This window comes from Dryas octopetala, chromosome 3 (assembly GCF_963921425.1).
Source record: "Dryas octopetala chromosome 3, drDryOcto1.1, whole genome shotgun sequence".
NCBI lineage: Eukaryota > Viridiplantae > Streptophyta > Magnoliopsida > Rosales > Rosaceae > Dryas > Dryas octopetala.
In genome coordinates, this window is record NC_141368.1 from 22452865 (window position 1) to 22467193 (window position 14329).

Here is a 14329-nt window from a genome sequence, read left to right on the forward strand (position 1 = left end):
ACCAATATCAGAAAATAAGCATACCAATCAATTACGCGAGGAATCTGACATGTCCCACTTAATTATATAACTTCATTTATATGTATATAACAGTCATAGGATTCATGAATTCTGAACTAAAAATCACATCTTCACTTCTGGATATCCTTGAATGAAAGACTTGACCAACAGTAAGTTTACTCTGTTGAAGGCTGCTAGCAACTTTGTGACAATGCTAATTCCAAAGCTCAGGAGTTTTTCATTTGTCAGCTTCTCCAAAGACAATGCTAATTCCATAGCTGCACCAAGCAATTAATGACAGCGAGGTTATTAGAGAGCACTCATATCATGGAGATGTATTACCCTATGCAAGCTCAGGAGAACATAAATATAGCTTGTCACTTCCACAAAGTAGAACATAAATTGAATCAGTAAAAGGAAAAAGAAAATCCCTGAATTCAGCAGTAATTACCAAAAAGCTTGACTATAATAAAGAAATTAGTGCATAAATCTCCACTTGCAGGTGTAGTTTTACTAAAAACAAATTAACAATCTTACCATACAGTGCATCTTCCTTCTCTGCATGCTCAAACTCTGAAGGGGGGCTTATTATAGAGTGTAATTTTACTCTTCCACCACGTGTGTTCTGAGCATAATGGTAATAATATCAGATAGTATTCCAATACAAGACAATAGAAAACACATAAAACATGTATCTTCCATTAATTCTTGTTGATGAGAAAAATAAACAGACTGGGCAGGCAATTGAGTTTAATTACCTGATATTTTATCAGCTTTTCAGCATGTTCTCTTTCTTCCTCACTTGATTCCTTGTAAAACCTGATTGAGACATAACCATACATTAATTCTTAAAACCATTACATACACTATGTAACGAGATTTTCGGGATTTGTGTGGTTTACTTGGCAAGACCCTTGAGAGCAATGTTGTCCCTGTCAAAATATGCAAACATGGCATGGTACACATATGACACATTGTATTCCACACTGTCACACAAAGAAAACCACGTAATTAATCAGAACAAAAATCATTAATAATCCAATTGAAAGTAGATTCAAATAAGAACATAGGGATACACACTTGATCTGCTCATTTATTGCAGCTTCACACTCATCTGCATAACTCTGGCGAGCAAGTGAAAGCTGAGGGGACACAGGAACAACAAGAGCATCCTTCTTGACCTCTTCAAATGGCTGAAACACTACACCAGTCAGCGGCACAGTGTTCGACGCAGAAACCACAAACTTGTTGGGTTTTCTGCGTGTAATAATTATTTATATCAATGCAGTAATTTACATTCCGTAATGTAACAGTTGACATCTCATATGGCAATTACTACGGCAGTCGAATGTCAATTGGAAATGAAATGCCAATTGGAAATCAAACTCCAGTTCAGATTACTTACTGTGCGAAGTGTCTTGAATTAGTGTAACCACCTCGATGTTACGGCCTCGACGTGCAGTAATCTACCCAGCTGCTGTGGAAACGCAAACCACAACTTCTGTGCACGTTCTTGTGTCTCCAAAGGTAAGGGATTTGCTATGAAAGTCAGATCCCAAGATTTCCACGATCCCAAAGCTCCCAGACTCTTTTGGTGAATTGTCTAAGGTTGAGTTACTGAAGAGTATATGCACGAGTGTTTATGTATAAGTCTACCATCAGACTTTTTCTCTTTCTTGTGGTTTCCTAGAGAGAGTTATCAGAAGTGTGGTGAGATTGGGTCTCTGTTTGAATTCAAATTCAAAGACCACAATCCTCATCTGTCATCCTTATCTCTTAACTGAGATATGAGTTTTATCCAATCAGCTTGAGATAGGATAGTATTCACCCCAAGTGGGCAGATAATTATTGAAATTACACGACAATAATTTCAGATAATTGTAACATCTCCCACTCGCCCACACAGGGCATGAAAACCACATAAGCATTCTCAATCTCTTCAGTACTCAATCCCTTCATATAGGAGATGGGACGTGCGACCTAACGAGAAAGAACGTACAGCTACGGGAGCAAGATTATTAAGTCATCACCTGACTAATAAAAATGCTACACCCAGAAGCATCTCGTATATATATATATACCCCAGATAACTTGAACTACACCAAATGAAACATTCTTAATCCCTCATAGAAGCAATGTTCCATCCCTCAGTATGTAATGTGCTCATGACATACGTCGATAACTAATACGACGTATTCGCTGGCCAGCAATGAGTCACAAGACATGGTGTATTATCACAATTATCTTCCTTACGCACTCATGTCAATTCAATTAGACTTGACCACTTTCCTAGACATGCCCCTTAAGACCATATTAGTGAAGGTCCTAGTTAAAACATGCTAAAGTAGCGTCATCAAGTATCCTCTGCATGACATATGCTTAAGTAACAAAGGGTAAAAATAAGATCAAAATAATGATCCAAGTGGCTCACACAGTGATGAAGCAGGGATTCATTCATCACTCCCACTATCGGTCAGCTATTGCATATATAGTATGAAATATATACTATGACGTATTCTCATAAAAAGAGCATGTCACGTGTCTAGATGATAGACGTACGCCATACAAACCTTAGTCTAGTCGCTATACAAGCGTCTAACCTGAGTTTTTTTCAGCCCAGTCGCTCTCTAAGCGCCTGCCTGAAATCTCACGTTCGGCTCCAATAAGGCAACATAGAGTCATGGACAAGATCTCTATGATCGACCTTTGGTTAAGGTCTCATCTTAGCTCTGTCTAAGGCGACATATGATAAACATAGGTATATTATTATTGCTTGCCATCTTGGCGCCAAAAATATATACACGTCCTAATGCGCTACCTCCGCGCTCAAGGACTTAGATGTCTCATCTTGCTCGCTACCTCAGCGCCAAGGCGAATCACCCGTGTGAGCAGGCTGATCCAAGCCTTGTGACATTTATCTAAAGTGCGTAAAATGATTATTCAAAAACAACACAAAGTAATGAATAACTTCTTATTAACAAACAAATAAAGTCAATTACAAAGAGGCAAATTAAAACACATCAAATCCTACGTAGTCCCATACTCCTAATATGAGAAAGGAATACATCCCTGGCAATGGGCTTAGTCAAAGGATCAGCAACCATACTACCAGTGGAGATATGTCTCAAAACTACCTCACCCTTCGCAACCTTGTCTTTAATAAAGTGATAACGGATGTCAATGTGTTTGGTTTTTCCATGATACTTAGGGTCTTTTACGTATGCTAGAGCAGAAGTGCTATCTGAATAAACAAGCACAGGCTCCATAGCACGAGCAGTAATACCTAATCGTCCAAGGAATTTCCTTAACCAAACAGCTTCTTGTACAGCAGCCGAGCAGGCGACGTACTCAGCCTCCATTGTGGATAGGGCCACGCAAGTTTGTTTCTTGCTACTCCAAGAAACAGCTCCACCTCCAAGGATAAATGCATAACCTGAGGTGGACTTGCACTCATCTCTATCATTGCCCCAATCTGCATCGCCATAACCTGTAAGTCTTAGGTTCCCATCATGGTAGCAGAGAACGAGGTCAGAGGTTCCACGTAAGTATCGTAAAATCCGTTTCACCGCTTTCCAATGAGCGGGACCAGGGTCACTTTGATAACGGCTGACCATACCAACTGCGTAACAAATGTCTGGACGCGTACACAACATAGCGTACATCAGACTCCCAATCGCAGATGCATAAGGCACTGTGGACATATACTCTCTTTCTTTATCATTCTTAGGACATAAATCAAGGGATAAGACGCATCCTTTCTCCATAGGAGTGTCAATGGGTTTGGATTGACTCATGCGAAAACGCTCAAGGATATTCTTAATGTAAGTCTCTTGAGACAAACCCAGAAGTTTTCTCGAGCGATCTCTCATGATCTTAACTCCCAGCACGTAATTTGCTTCTCCCATGTCTTTCATTTCAAATTTAGAAGACAACCACTTCTTAGTGGCGACAATGGAGTCCATATCGTTTCCAGCTATGAGAATGTCGTCAACATACAAGGATAGGATAACAATACTTTTCTTGGATCGTTTCAGATACACACAGTGGTCTTCTTCAATCATCTCAAAACCAAAAGAGACGATTGAATCATGAAATCTAATGTTCCACTGTCTAGACGCTTGTTTGAGGCCATAAATAGAACGTTTTAAGCGGCAAACTTTGCGCTCTTGTCCTTTGACCTCAAATCCAGTTGGTTGATCCATATAGATCTCCTCGTCTAGTTCTCCATTGAGAAATGCAGTCTTTACATCCATTTGGAAAAGTTCCAAATCCAATTGTGCGACAATAGCCAGAAGCAGGCGAATAGAGACAAATCTCACCACTGGGGAGAAAGTCTCATCATAGTCTATCCCCTCTCGTTGGGTATAGCCCTTCGCCACAAGACGCGCCTTATACTTGTCAATTGAACCATCCGCCGTGCGCTTAATTTTTAAGACCCATTTGTTTCCAATGGTCTTGCGCCCAGGCGGTAGGTCAACTAACTCCCAAACCTTATTCTTGTCCATTGAGCTCATCTCATCCTGCATAGCAGCCATCCACTCATTACTGGCTGAGGAAGACAGCGCTTCCTTAAAAGAAGCAGGCTCATCTACGTCCATTGGCAAACATACGAAGGCAGTCCCTTCAACCTCAAAATGTCGTTTGGGAACATTTCCTCGTTTGCTCCTTCGTATTTCAGGATCTTGAGAATCTAGTGGTACACTCCCACTAGGAAGAACACTCCCACTATCTTCAGCGATCATAGGATTAGGAGTTAATTCCCCACCCTCGCTTGAAGATGGTAAAATGTCATTGCTTACCTCCAACTCATGGAGATCAAGATCCTTTCTAGTGTCACCAATACCAGGAAAATCATTCTCAATGAAATTCACATCACGGGACTCTATTTCAGTCATTCCTCCATCAGGATGTTCACCAAACAACACATAGCCTTTCGAGCTGTCACAATACCTTATAAAGATATGTTTCTTAGCTCTTGGGCCTAACTTCCCATATTTATGAGAAGTGTTATGAACAAAACCAGCTGAACCCCAAGGGCGCAAATGCTCCAAATTGGGCTTTTCGCCTTTCCATAATTCATATGGGGTTGAGGAAACTGACTGAGAAGGCACTCGGTTAAGGATATATGTCGCAGTCAATAAAGCATCTCCCCAAAAAGATATTGGGAGGTTTGCCTGCGCCATCATTGACCTAACCATATCTAATAATGTTCTGTTCCTTCTCTCAGCTACACCATTTTGTTGAGGTGTATAAGGAATAGAAAGTTGTCTGCGTATCCCCTTATTTTCACAAAATTCTTTGAACTGCTCAGATAAGTATTCGCGTCCTCGGTCAGTGCGAAAAGTCTTTAAACTCTTCTCTGTCTGATTCTCAACCTCTGCTACAAAACGCTTGAAACAATTCAAGGCTTCATAGCGGTGAGCGATCAGATACACATAACCATATCGCGTATAATCATCTATAAATGTTAGAAAATAAGAGGCGCCATGACGTGCCTTAACATTCATAGGTCCGCAAATGTCAGAGTGGACTAACTCTAGCGGTTGAGATGCTCTTACAGCCTTACCAAAAGGCTTTCTGATAGCTTTACCAGCCAGACAACATTCACATATTGGTAGGTCGACCTTAGCGAGTGAGCCCAAAAGGCCTTCTCTAGCTAATCTAGTCATTCTATCACGACCTATATGCCCAAGTCTAGCATGCCAAGTAACTGAATCAATACTAGCATTAGCTACATATGATAAAGAAGAGTCGGAATTATTTAAATCCAAATAAAATAAATTATTCCTTAGAAAACCATGACCAATTATTGTTTCATCTAAAGAAATAGATAAAACACTGGAAGAAAAATTGAAACAATATCCCTTATTCAAAAATGCTAAAACTGAAAATAAATTATGTTGAATTCCAGGAACATATAGAACATCATGCAAAAGCAATTTGCGCCCAGTGCGCAGCTGAAGCTGATATGAACCAACTCCTAATGCCTCCAAATGATTTCCATCACCCATGAACACGCCATGGGTACCGCTTGGAACTCGACGATAATCTATGAATCCTACTCGATCTCGCGTCACATGTCTGGTTGCTCCTGTGTCTACAACCCAATCAATGGATGTATAAGCAACTAAAACATGAGAACTTACACAAATGTAGAGAGAGTTTGGATCAGAATGTACCTTCTTCGGCTCAGTACAATCACGAGCGAAGTGGCCCATTTTCTCACAGTTATAGAATTTGACCTTGGACATATCTTTCTTCCCACCACGCTTGCCTCTGCGCTGCTTGGTGCCTTTATTAACCTTAGCAGCAAGGGCCTTCGCCCCACCCTGCTGGAATGCCTTTCCTTTGTCATTTCGCCTAGACCTATTTGTCTTACGCGAGCCACCTTGGGCGACAAGTACAGTAGCATTGGCAGCCTCTTGGCGCTCTGCTTCCAGCTCAACATGCCGAGAGATATCAGAAAAATTCTTGATACTCTCATTATGGGTCATGATCTGTTTCATAGGCCCCCATGATTCAGGCAGTGATCGGATGACAGCTTGAACTTGTTGCTCATCACTGAGATTGTTTCCAGCAGCTCTGAGGTCACGAATTAGACCAGACATCACCCGAAGGTGTTCAGCCATCGAGTGCTTAGGGTCCTTTCGGTACACCTCAAATTTCAGCACTAGGCTTCTGAGCCGAGTGGTAGAAGTACCACCAAAAGCAAATCTCAGCTGGTCCCACATATCCTTGGCAGTTTGGAAGTTCTCATACTCTCCAATAAGATCATCAGACATGCTGCTTAACATAATAAAGCGCGTGCTGCGATCTTTCTTAAACCAAGCATTGTAGGCCTTAAGTTCACGGCGGTGCTGGGCTGTTGTCCCAGTTTCAGGTTGGACAACAACATTGGTCAAGGTGTCCAGAAGCTCTTGCTCATTAAGAAGATACTGAATCTTCCTATGCCATATGTCATAGTTGGTTCCAATGAGCTTCTCACCCTTAGTGAGATCAGCAACAACATTTTTTGCAGCCATTGAATCTAGACAATATGCGAAAGATTTGACATTAGATTTGTTAAAAATACACACTTTCTATTTATTCTAAAGTTTAATTAAAACAACTTCCTTTCCTATGATTTGAGATCGAAAAATTGCTGTGCTCATAATCATCACTCAAAACATAGGTCCAAAAACAATTCTAATTAATCTTTGAAATAAATATCTAAGCATGAGTTCTCAAAAAAAAACATGCTTCTGTCCATATAACTTATTTAGAATGCACATTCACAATAGCATATGAGTTTAAGATGAGCCAAGCATGAGCACGACATAAAATTAAATATGGTATGTAATACATCATCAGTCAAATAGATTACTACATTTTAAGTTTTGCTCAGCACCCATCAAAAATAATTTCAAAGAGAGTATAAAAAGAAGCTCTTGAGAAAGTGAAATAATATATAACATATATATATAGCATATATATATATCAAAACTGCACAGAATCCTCCTATTTAATCATCAGATAGCATATTTCATATAGCATATATATATATATCAAAGATATGCATAAAAGAAAGACTCGATCTGATGGTTCTTCACAGGAGGAAAGCCAAAAAAACATGCATCTTATTAAAGAGGCGAATCATCGAAGATGAAGCTCTGATACCAATGTAATAATTATTTATATCAATGCAGTAATTTACATTCCGTAATGTAACAGTTGACATCTCATATGGCAATTACTACGGCAGTCGAATGTCAATTGGAAATGAAATGCCAATTGGAAATCAAACTCCAGTTCAGATTACTTACTGTGCGGAAACTTCAGAAGTGTCTTGAATTAGTGTAACCACCTCGATGTTACGGCCTCGACGTGCAGTAATCTACCCAGCTGCTGTGGAAACGCAAACCACAACTTCTGTGCACGTTCTTGTGTCTCCAAAGGTAAGGGATTTGCTATGAAAGTCAGATCCCAAGATTTCCACGATCCCAAAGCTCCCAGACTCTTTTGGTGAATTGTCTAAGGTTGAGTTACTGAAGAGTATATGCACGAGTGTTTATGTATAAGTCTACCATCAGACTTTTTCTCTTTCTTGTGGTTTCCTAGAGAGAGTTATCAGAAGTGTGATGAGATTGGGTCTCTGTTTGAATTCAAATTCAAAGACCACAATCCTCATCTGCCATCCTTATCTCTTAACTGAGATATGAGTTTTATCCAATCAGCTTGAGATAGGATAGTATCCACCCCAAGTGGGCGGATAATTATTGAAATTACACGACAATAATTTCAGATAATTGTAACACTGCGGATTAAGACTCAGAGCCAAAGCATGCTTCAGGGTAGAAGTGGAAGATCCAACTTTTGAGCATAACAAGAGGTCCGCTTGCTTGTTTGAACAAGAAAAAGCTGCAATGGGCCTCAGAGACATTGGTTTTATGGCTTAGAATCAGATTAACTGAAATGGATTTTCTTGAAACAGAGATTTTCTACAAGAATTTGGACTGGAAATTGCAGAGAAGGAATTGGAGAAAGGTGGGTGAGGAAATGTGAGAGGCTGAGAGTGGGTTGAGGGGGTATATAGGGAAGTGGTGGAGACCAGCTGGCATGGGCTTTATTCTCAACCGTCGGATCAGAAAATATGTGGAGGGTTAGGATTAGAACACGTGTACAGGCCTGTGGCGACCTCGTGTGGTCTATCCAGTACCGTAGAATCTGGCCATAATATCCGTTCCACGTTGCAATCTTAGTATACTCAAAATTGACAGAGTTAACGGTATAGGGTCTTTTGCAACAATTTTGTAAAGTTCAGGTGGCAAACTGCGAGGATTTAAGTTTCAGAGGGCAAAATGAAAAAAAGTGTATCTTACAGAGGATAATGGTGTGAATAAGCCTAATTAGAATAGTTGATGGTTGCGTGTAGGAAAAGGAAGCGTAGGCTGGTGGGATAGGGGTGGTTCATCTTCATCAGATACATTGCATACTGCCTTTGTTAAGTAATAAGTTGGAATGTACCAACCAACTTGCACATTTAACATAACATAATATTCTGTCATGCAGATTGCAGATTTGCAGAACATCCCCATCATATCCAATCGTCTGCCTCTGACGCTCCAGCTTGAATGACAATGTGAATATTATAATCCTAGCTTTTTATATATAGACTAGAACTAGAACATCACGTACCTACGATGTGTCTGTAATAAATTAATAATACTATAATTAGATCTGTAAAGTGATGATAGTCCGAATAAGAAAAGAAAAAGCAATGATATATCATATATGACAGGAGAGCCAATTAATTTCTTTTAATTACAAAAAAAAAAGGGAGAGAGAGAGAGAGAGAGAGAGAGAGAGAGAGAGAGAGAGAGAGAGAGAGAGAGAGAGAGAGAGAGAGTTATAAACCTAGCTAGGATGTACATGTACCTTTCAAACCGTGTACGAGTAAACTAGAAGTCTAGAACTAATTAAAAATGAGGCTATCCTTTTAGGGCTATTATTAACTAACATTGCTTTAAATAATAGGAGTATATTTGATACAAAAAAAAAATTGTATTATCAAATTACTAATCTGAATTATTAGATAGATTTTTGATATAAACAAGCAAGGTGAGTCAGGGCCTAAGATGAGGCTAAAAGGTGAAATCGATTGACAACAAATGAATATTCATGTACCACTCCTTGATGGTTTTGAGGGACGGAGGAGTTTATATCACTAATATGATATTTCCTATTCCAATCCGATTGGATCCCATAAATGCATCCATTCATAATTTGATTATTTGATATGTTCAATAAGACAATGAGACAAAAAACAGAAAAATTTAAAAAAAGTTTACAATTTTTTTGGTACTTAACTGAGAACCAACAATCCGCATTTAATATACTGGTGAATGACGAAAAATTATAGGGTATAACCGATATACCGCAATATAGTATAATTAATCCAACGTGTAAGGGTATTATTGGACGATGTGTTTATATTAGTAGGGTACAATATTAATAACATACACTCTTATTATAACAAATAGGTTGGTTATACCACGTGTCAATATAGCGGTTATACAAAATAATTTCTCGTGAATGACTATAATGGACAAGCCAATTTGTAGCAAAGTTTATATGATGCAACGTTATGTTATACATCAATGAAATTACAAGATAAAAGATGTTATTTGTCTCAATTTTTTTTTTTCCGTTACGAGATATAATTATAGTTTTCGCGTACATACTATATATAATGACATTACAAAAAAAAATCATTCTAGTTGTGGAATGAAATAAATATAATCTGTCAATGACAATATTTATAATTTTTCCAAAAAATGACATTATTTATAATGTATTATTATTAGGGAGATTTAGAGTGCAGTCCTTTTTTTAAGTTTTTCTTAGACTAAGGCCCCGTTTGGGATTGCGGTGGAAGACCCAAAAGCTGCTGTGGATGACAATTCTCAATCACCTACAGCAGTTTTGGTGTTTGGTAAAAAAATTAAAAACTGTTTTTTCCCACAATTCTCAACTCCCCACAACAAAAACAGAAAGCAGGTTTCTAGGTGCTTTTGAAAGCTGCAGTGAATCACAGCAATAATGAATATTTTATTTTACCCATAATATCCTCATTGATTTCTATATTTTTAATTTTTTTATTTTAAATTAAAAAATATGTCCATTGTTAGTTATATTTTATATTGTGATAATTAATTATGATATTTTATTTGCACGATTAAAATTATAATATACCTAAAAAAATAATAGACATACTTATTTAATAATGTTATTCTTAGAAAAATTAATGCTAATAAAAATTTGTAGCCAAAAATTTAAAAAACAAGTAAAACACATGTTATTTTTACCAAACAAATAAGTGAAAGACACTTTTAGCATCATGTCTATTTTAGTAATTATTCACAGTCACATCACTTTTACATTAACATTTACCAAACACTTTGATACTGTTTTTTGCACTCACAGCACTTTTGAAAACATACTTTACCAAACACTCAGCTGCTTTACTTTACAGCTAACTTTACTTCACAGCTGTTTTACCTCACAGCTATTTTTTCACACAGCAATACCAAACTGGCCCTAAGATCAGTAGTGATTTAGAATTTTTAATTAAGTTTTTTTATTTTTTTTCTTTGACGGCTTTATATTAGATTTTAATTCCGAAATTTTGCATGTAACCTCTACAAAACCCACTTTACATCTTAAGAGGAGAAATACCCTTCAAATCGAGAAAAGACTTTATTATGAATTAAAATAATTTTTTTATAAATTAAAAGAACTTTATTATAAATTAAAATTTTTTTTATAAATTATTATAAATTAAAAAAATTTCTTATAAATTTTAAAACATCTTCGATTTTTATTTAAAAATTATTTTTTAAAAAAATCTAAGTTTAATTATCTATTATTATAGTTATGATCATCGTCATCGTTATCATATGCATTGCAAAAATATTTGTGATTTGTAATTTGTAATGTACATTTCTGCCTCCCTGGCTTTTCTCATTAATAAAATACTTTCATTCCCCGGCCAAAAAAAAAAAAACATTGGTTTTGTGCATATTTATGCTTTAATATGTTTGTGCAAAGATCTTCCTTGGAATGAAAAAAGTCGTATTGTTGACGTTTTCTTTGGGGTTCATGCATTGAACTGAGACCAACTGCAGACGCCACAATCCTACACGGCCATTGCTTGCCTCCATGATGATTTTGCATCACAACCCCAGCATTCTTGGACTTCGGGAAGCACCTTTGAATCTTTTTCTTTATTCCAAAACTTTTCAGGCTTAGCATATCATATCTTCTTGTGCATGGGATAGAGTCCATAGGTTTTTTTTTTTCAATAATGTTTAATTAAGTATCTGAATTTGTTCCTCATATAATGTATAATTGAAAAAAATTTATATTATAAGGATAATGACTGATTTGACATCTTATAAGATAAATTTTATTTTAAAAATTAAAAAAATTTTATGTGTCATCATATTATTAGATTGAGATAACAAATTAGTCATATTTTTATTACAAGAAAGTTTCTCTCATGTATAATTACATATTTTATTTTAATTTTTTATTTATAAAAAATAAATATCAATTAATAATAATTTAATGATATTTTTCAATGCACAAACTGCAGATGTTACAATTTTAAATCTCCATTTCTCTAATATTTCACATTGCCTCATCCTCAGACTTTTTGACACATTTGATCAAGCTAGCATATTGAAAAATTTTTACATCTCTAAAATTTTTAGTGTTTCACAAGCTTATCGTTATAATTTTTTCAATTTAGTATGTAATGTTCTGATTTATTTATAATTAACTACTGTCGTCTGTTTAACTATTTAATTAGACGTTAATTGATGATGTGACAATTGTAGGTCTCATATTTTTACCAACCTATAAGACCTAACTACCTCTCTTCGTAAGTATTTTCAGTAAATCAAGTTTAATATATATTTTAAGAAGTTGTTCAAAAACTAAAATTCATATCAAACCATTTCTGGCATTTCATATTAAAATCAGGATAATTTACTTAAAAGTTAAAACCAAGAAAAATGGATTATGAGAAACACCCAACCAAACCATTAAATATTCAATAAATCAATTTGATACAGTAGAAGTTGCTGAACGTATCAGCCGAATATCTCGGGATATGGCGCTCCGATTCTGTCTGATTCGGACCATCACCCCAAACTGGATTTCCTCCCAATTAAAATTAACCAAAATCCTCTCCCTGGGCCCCACACACTTTCCCATCCCGAGCATTTAACGGCTCTGATCGCATGGCGCTCACCACAACTCTATGCGCGCGCACTCACCAGATCTCTCCTCCAACACTCCCTCCGCAAACCCACCACTAGCCTATATAAGCCGTAACCACTGTCAAAGCCTTCATTGCCATTCGCTTGGAGGACTTTCGTGTTTATTTTTTTTGTGCTGTCGTTTGCTGACGTGTCATTGTCGTTTTGGGAGAGACATGGTCGGAGGTCTGACGTGGCAGTCGTCGTCGTCGTCGTCAATAATATTATCATGGTGCAGTGTATGGGCATGGGGTCTGTTCTGGTGCTTGCGGGTCTAGCGGCGTTCATGGTGGTGCTGCCGCTAATGCTGCCTCCGCTGCCTCCTCCGCCGTTGATGCTCTTGTTTTTTCCGGTCGGCATTATGGCCGCCCTTATGTTCCTGGCTTTCTCGCCACTGAGGCCGCTGGAAACGTCGTCGTTTATTCTCTCTAAAAGATCAATATTAGATTAGATCGATCGCATTTCGTGATGCATTAACTTCTTTTAATTTGTTACTAATTTTATTAAATCAGATTAATTATGGTGGTTTGGTCTCTTGGTATTACATATATATGAAATTGGAACTAATTATCTGGTTGACAAGAATTTTCTTTCCTTTTTGTGCTTTGGTTTGAGAGAATTAATTTTACTAGTTTCACGAATGCAATATTGAGAGCAGCAAATTAATGAAAATTAATGAGATTGTGTTCACTCAGGTGTATGTTTACTTACTTTTTATCTCAAATCTTGTCATGTTTTAAAAATGTAATAATGAGTTAATCTTTTATATTTAATTATTACTCAATAATAAACAATTTATATAAAATATTTAAAAATTTAAAATTTAAATTAAAAAAAACTTAAAAAAACCCAGCCCACCCACATGTGCATCTCCCCACTAGCCCCCTTCTTCTTCCTTCTCCTCTTTCCTCATCCAGACCATCTGCAACTAAACCCCAAGGTTTGGGCTTTGGGTTCTCTTTCTCAATTGGTGATGACATGGGCCTTGTATGAAAGACAGATATCAGATTCAATTTCCTTGTGATAAAAAAAAAAAAAAGGTATATGCTTCTAAAATTCAATGTGCTTTTTACCTAATTATAAAGATAAAAACCATTGTGGTTGTTTTGTTTTGAGTAGAGGAAAAAAAACATATAAGCTTGAAGGAGATGTGAGATGGCTAAAGTTTTGGGCTTTGGGTTCTCTTTTTCGATTGGTGATGACATGACCTTAGGGTTTAGTTGCAGAAGGTCTGGGATGAGGAAGTTTTAGAAGGAAGAAGAAGGCGCGGTGACTGGTGGGGAGATGCACATGTGGGTGGGCTATGGGTTTTCTTAAGTTTTTTTTGTTTTTTTTTGTTTTTTTAATTTTGAAGTTTTAAATATTTTAAAATGTTTTATATGAATTGTTTCTTGTTGAGTAATAATTAAATACAATAGATTAACTCATGCTTACATTTTTAAACACATGACCACATTTTAGATAAGAGGTGAGCATACACGTGAGTTAAAAAAAGTGAGTAAAACTGCTCTCTCAAATTAATACTTTAA

General features: G+C 36.8%; 1 protein-coding gene across 1 annotated transcript; it reads right to left on the bottom strand.

The window, feature by feature from the left end:
• Positions 1–123: 123 nt before the first annotated feature.
• Positions 124–8444, bottom strand: LOC147291825 (ferritin-3, chloroplastic-like). Its single transcript, XM_086236038.1, has 7 exons — positions 8295–8444; positions 6180–6182; positions 1081–1257; positions 903–986; positions 759–819; positions 538–625; positions 124–278 (listed from the first exon to the last, which is right to left on the bottom strand). Exons 1-7 carry the CDS (start codon positions 8417–8419, stop codon positions 124–126), a joined length of 693 nt encoding a protein of 230 aa, XP_086092164.1. The 5' UTR covers positions 8420–8444.
• Positions 8445–14329: the final 5885 nt, after the last annotated feature.

What these genes read in the sequence shown, in the direction of transcription:
- LOC147291825 (XM_086236038.1), bottom strand. Translation starts at nt 8,419, where the DNA reads ATGTCTCTGAGGCCCATTGCAGCTTTTTCTTGTTCAAACAAGCAAGCG. An exon ending in GCTCTCAAGGGTCTTGCCAA is followed by an intron (nt 820 to 902) that starts GTAAACCACACA and finishes TGTCTCAATCAG; the next exon opens with GTTTTACAAGGAATCAAGTG. An exon ending in AAAAGCTGATAAAATATCAG is followed by an intron (nt 626 to 758) that starts GTAATTAAACTC and finishes CATTATGCTCAG; the next exon opens with AACACACGTGGTGGAAGAGT.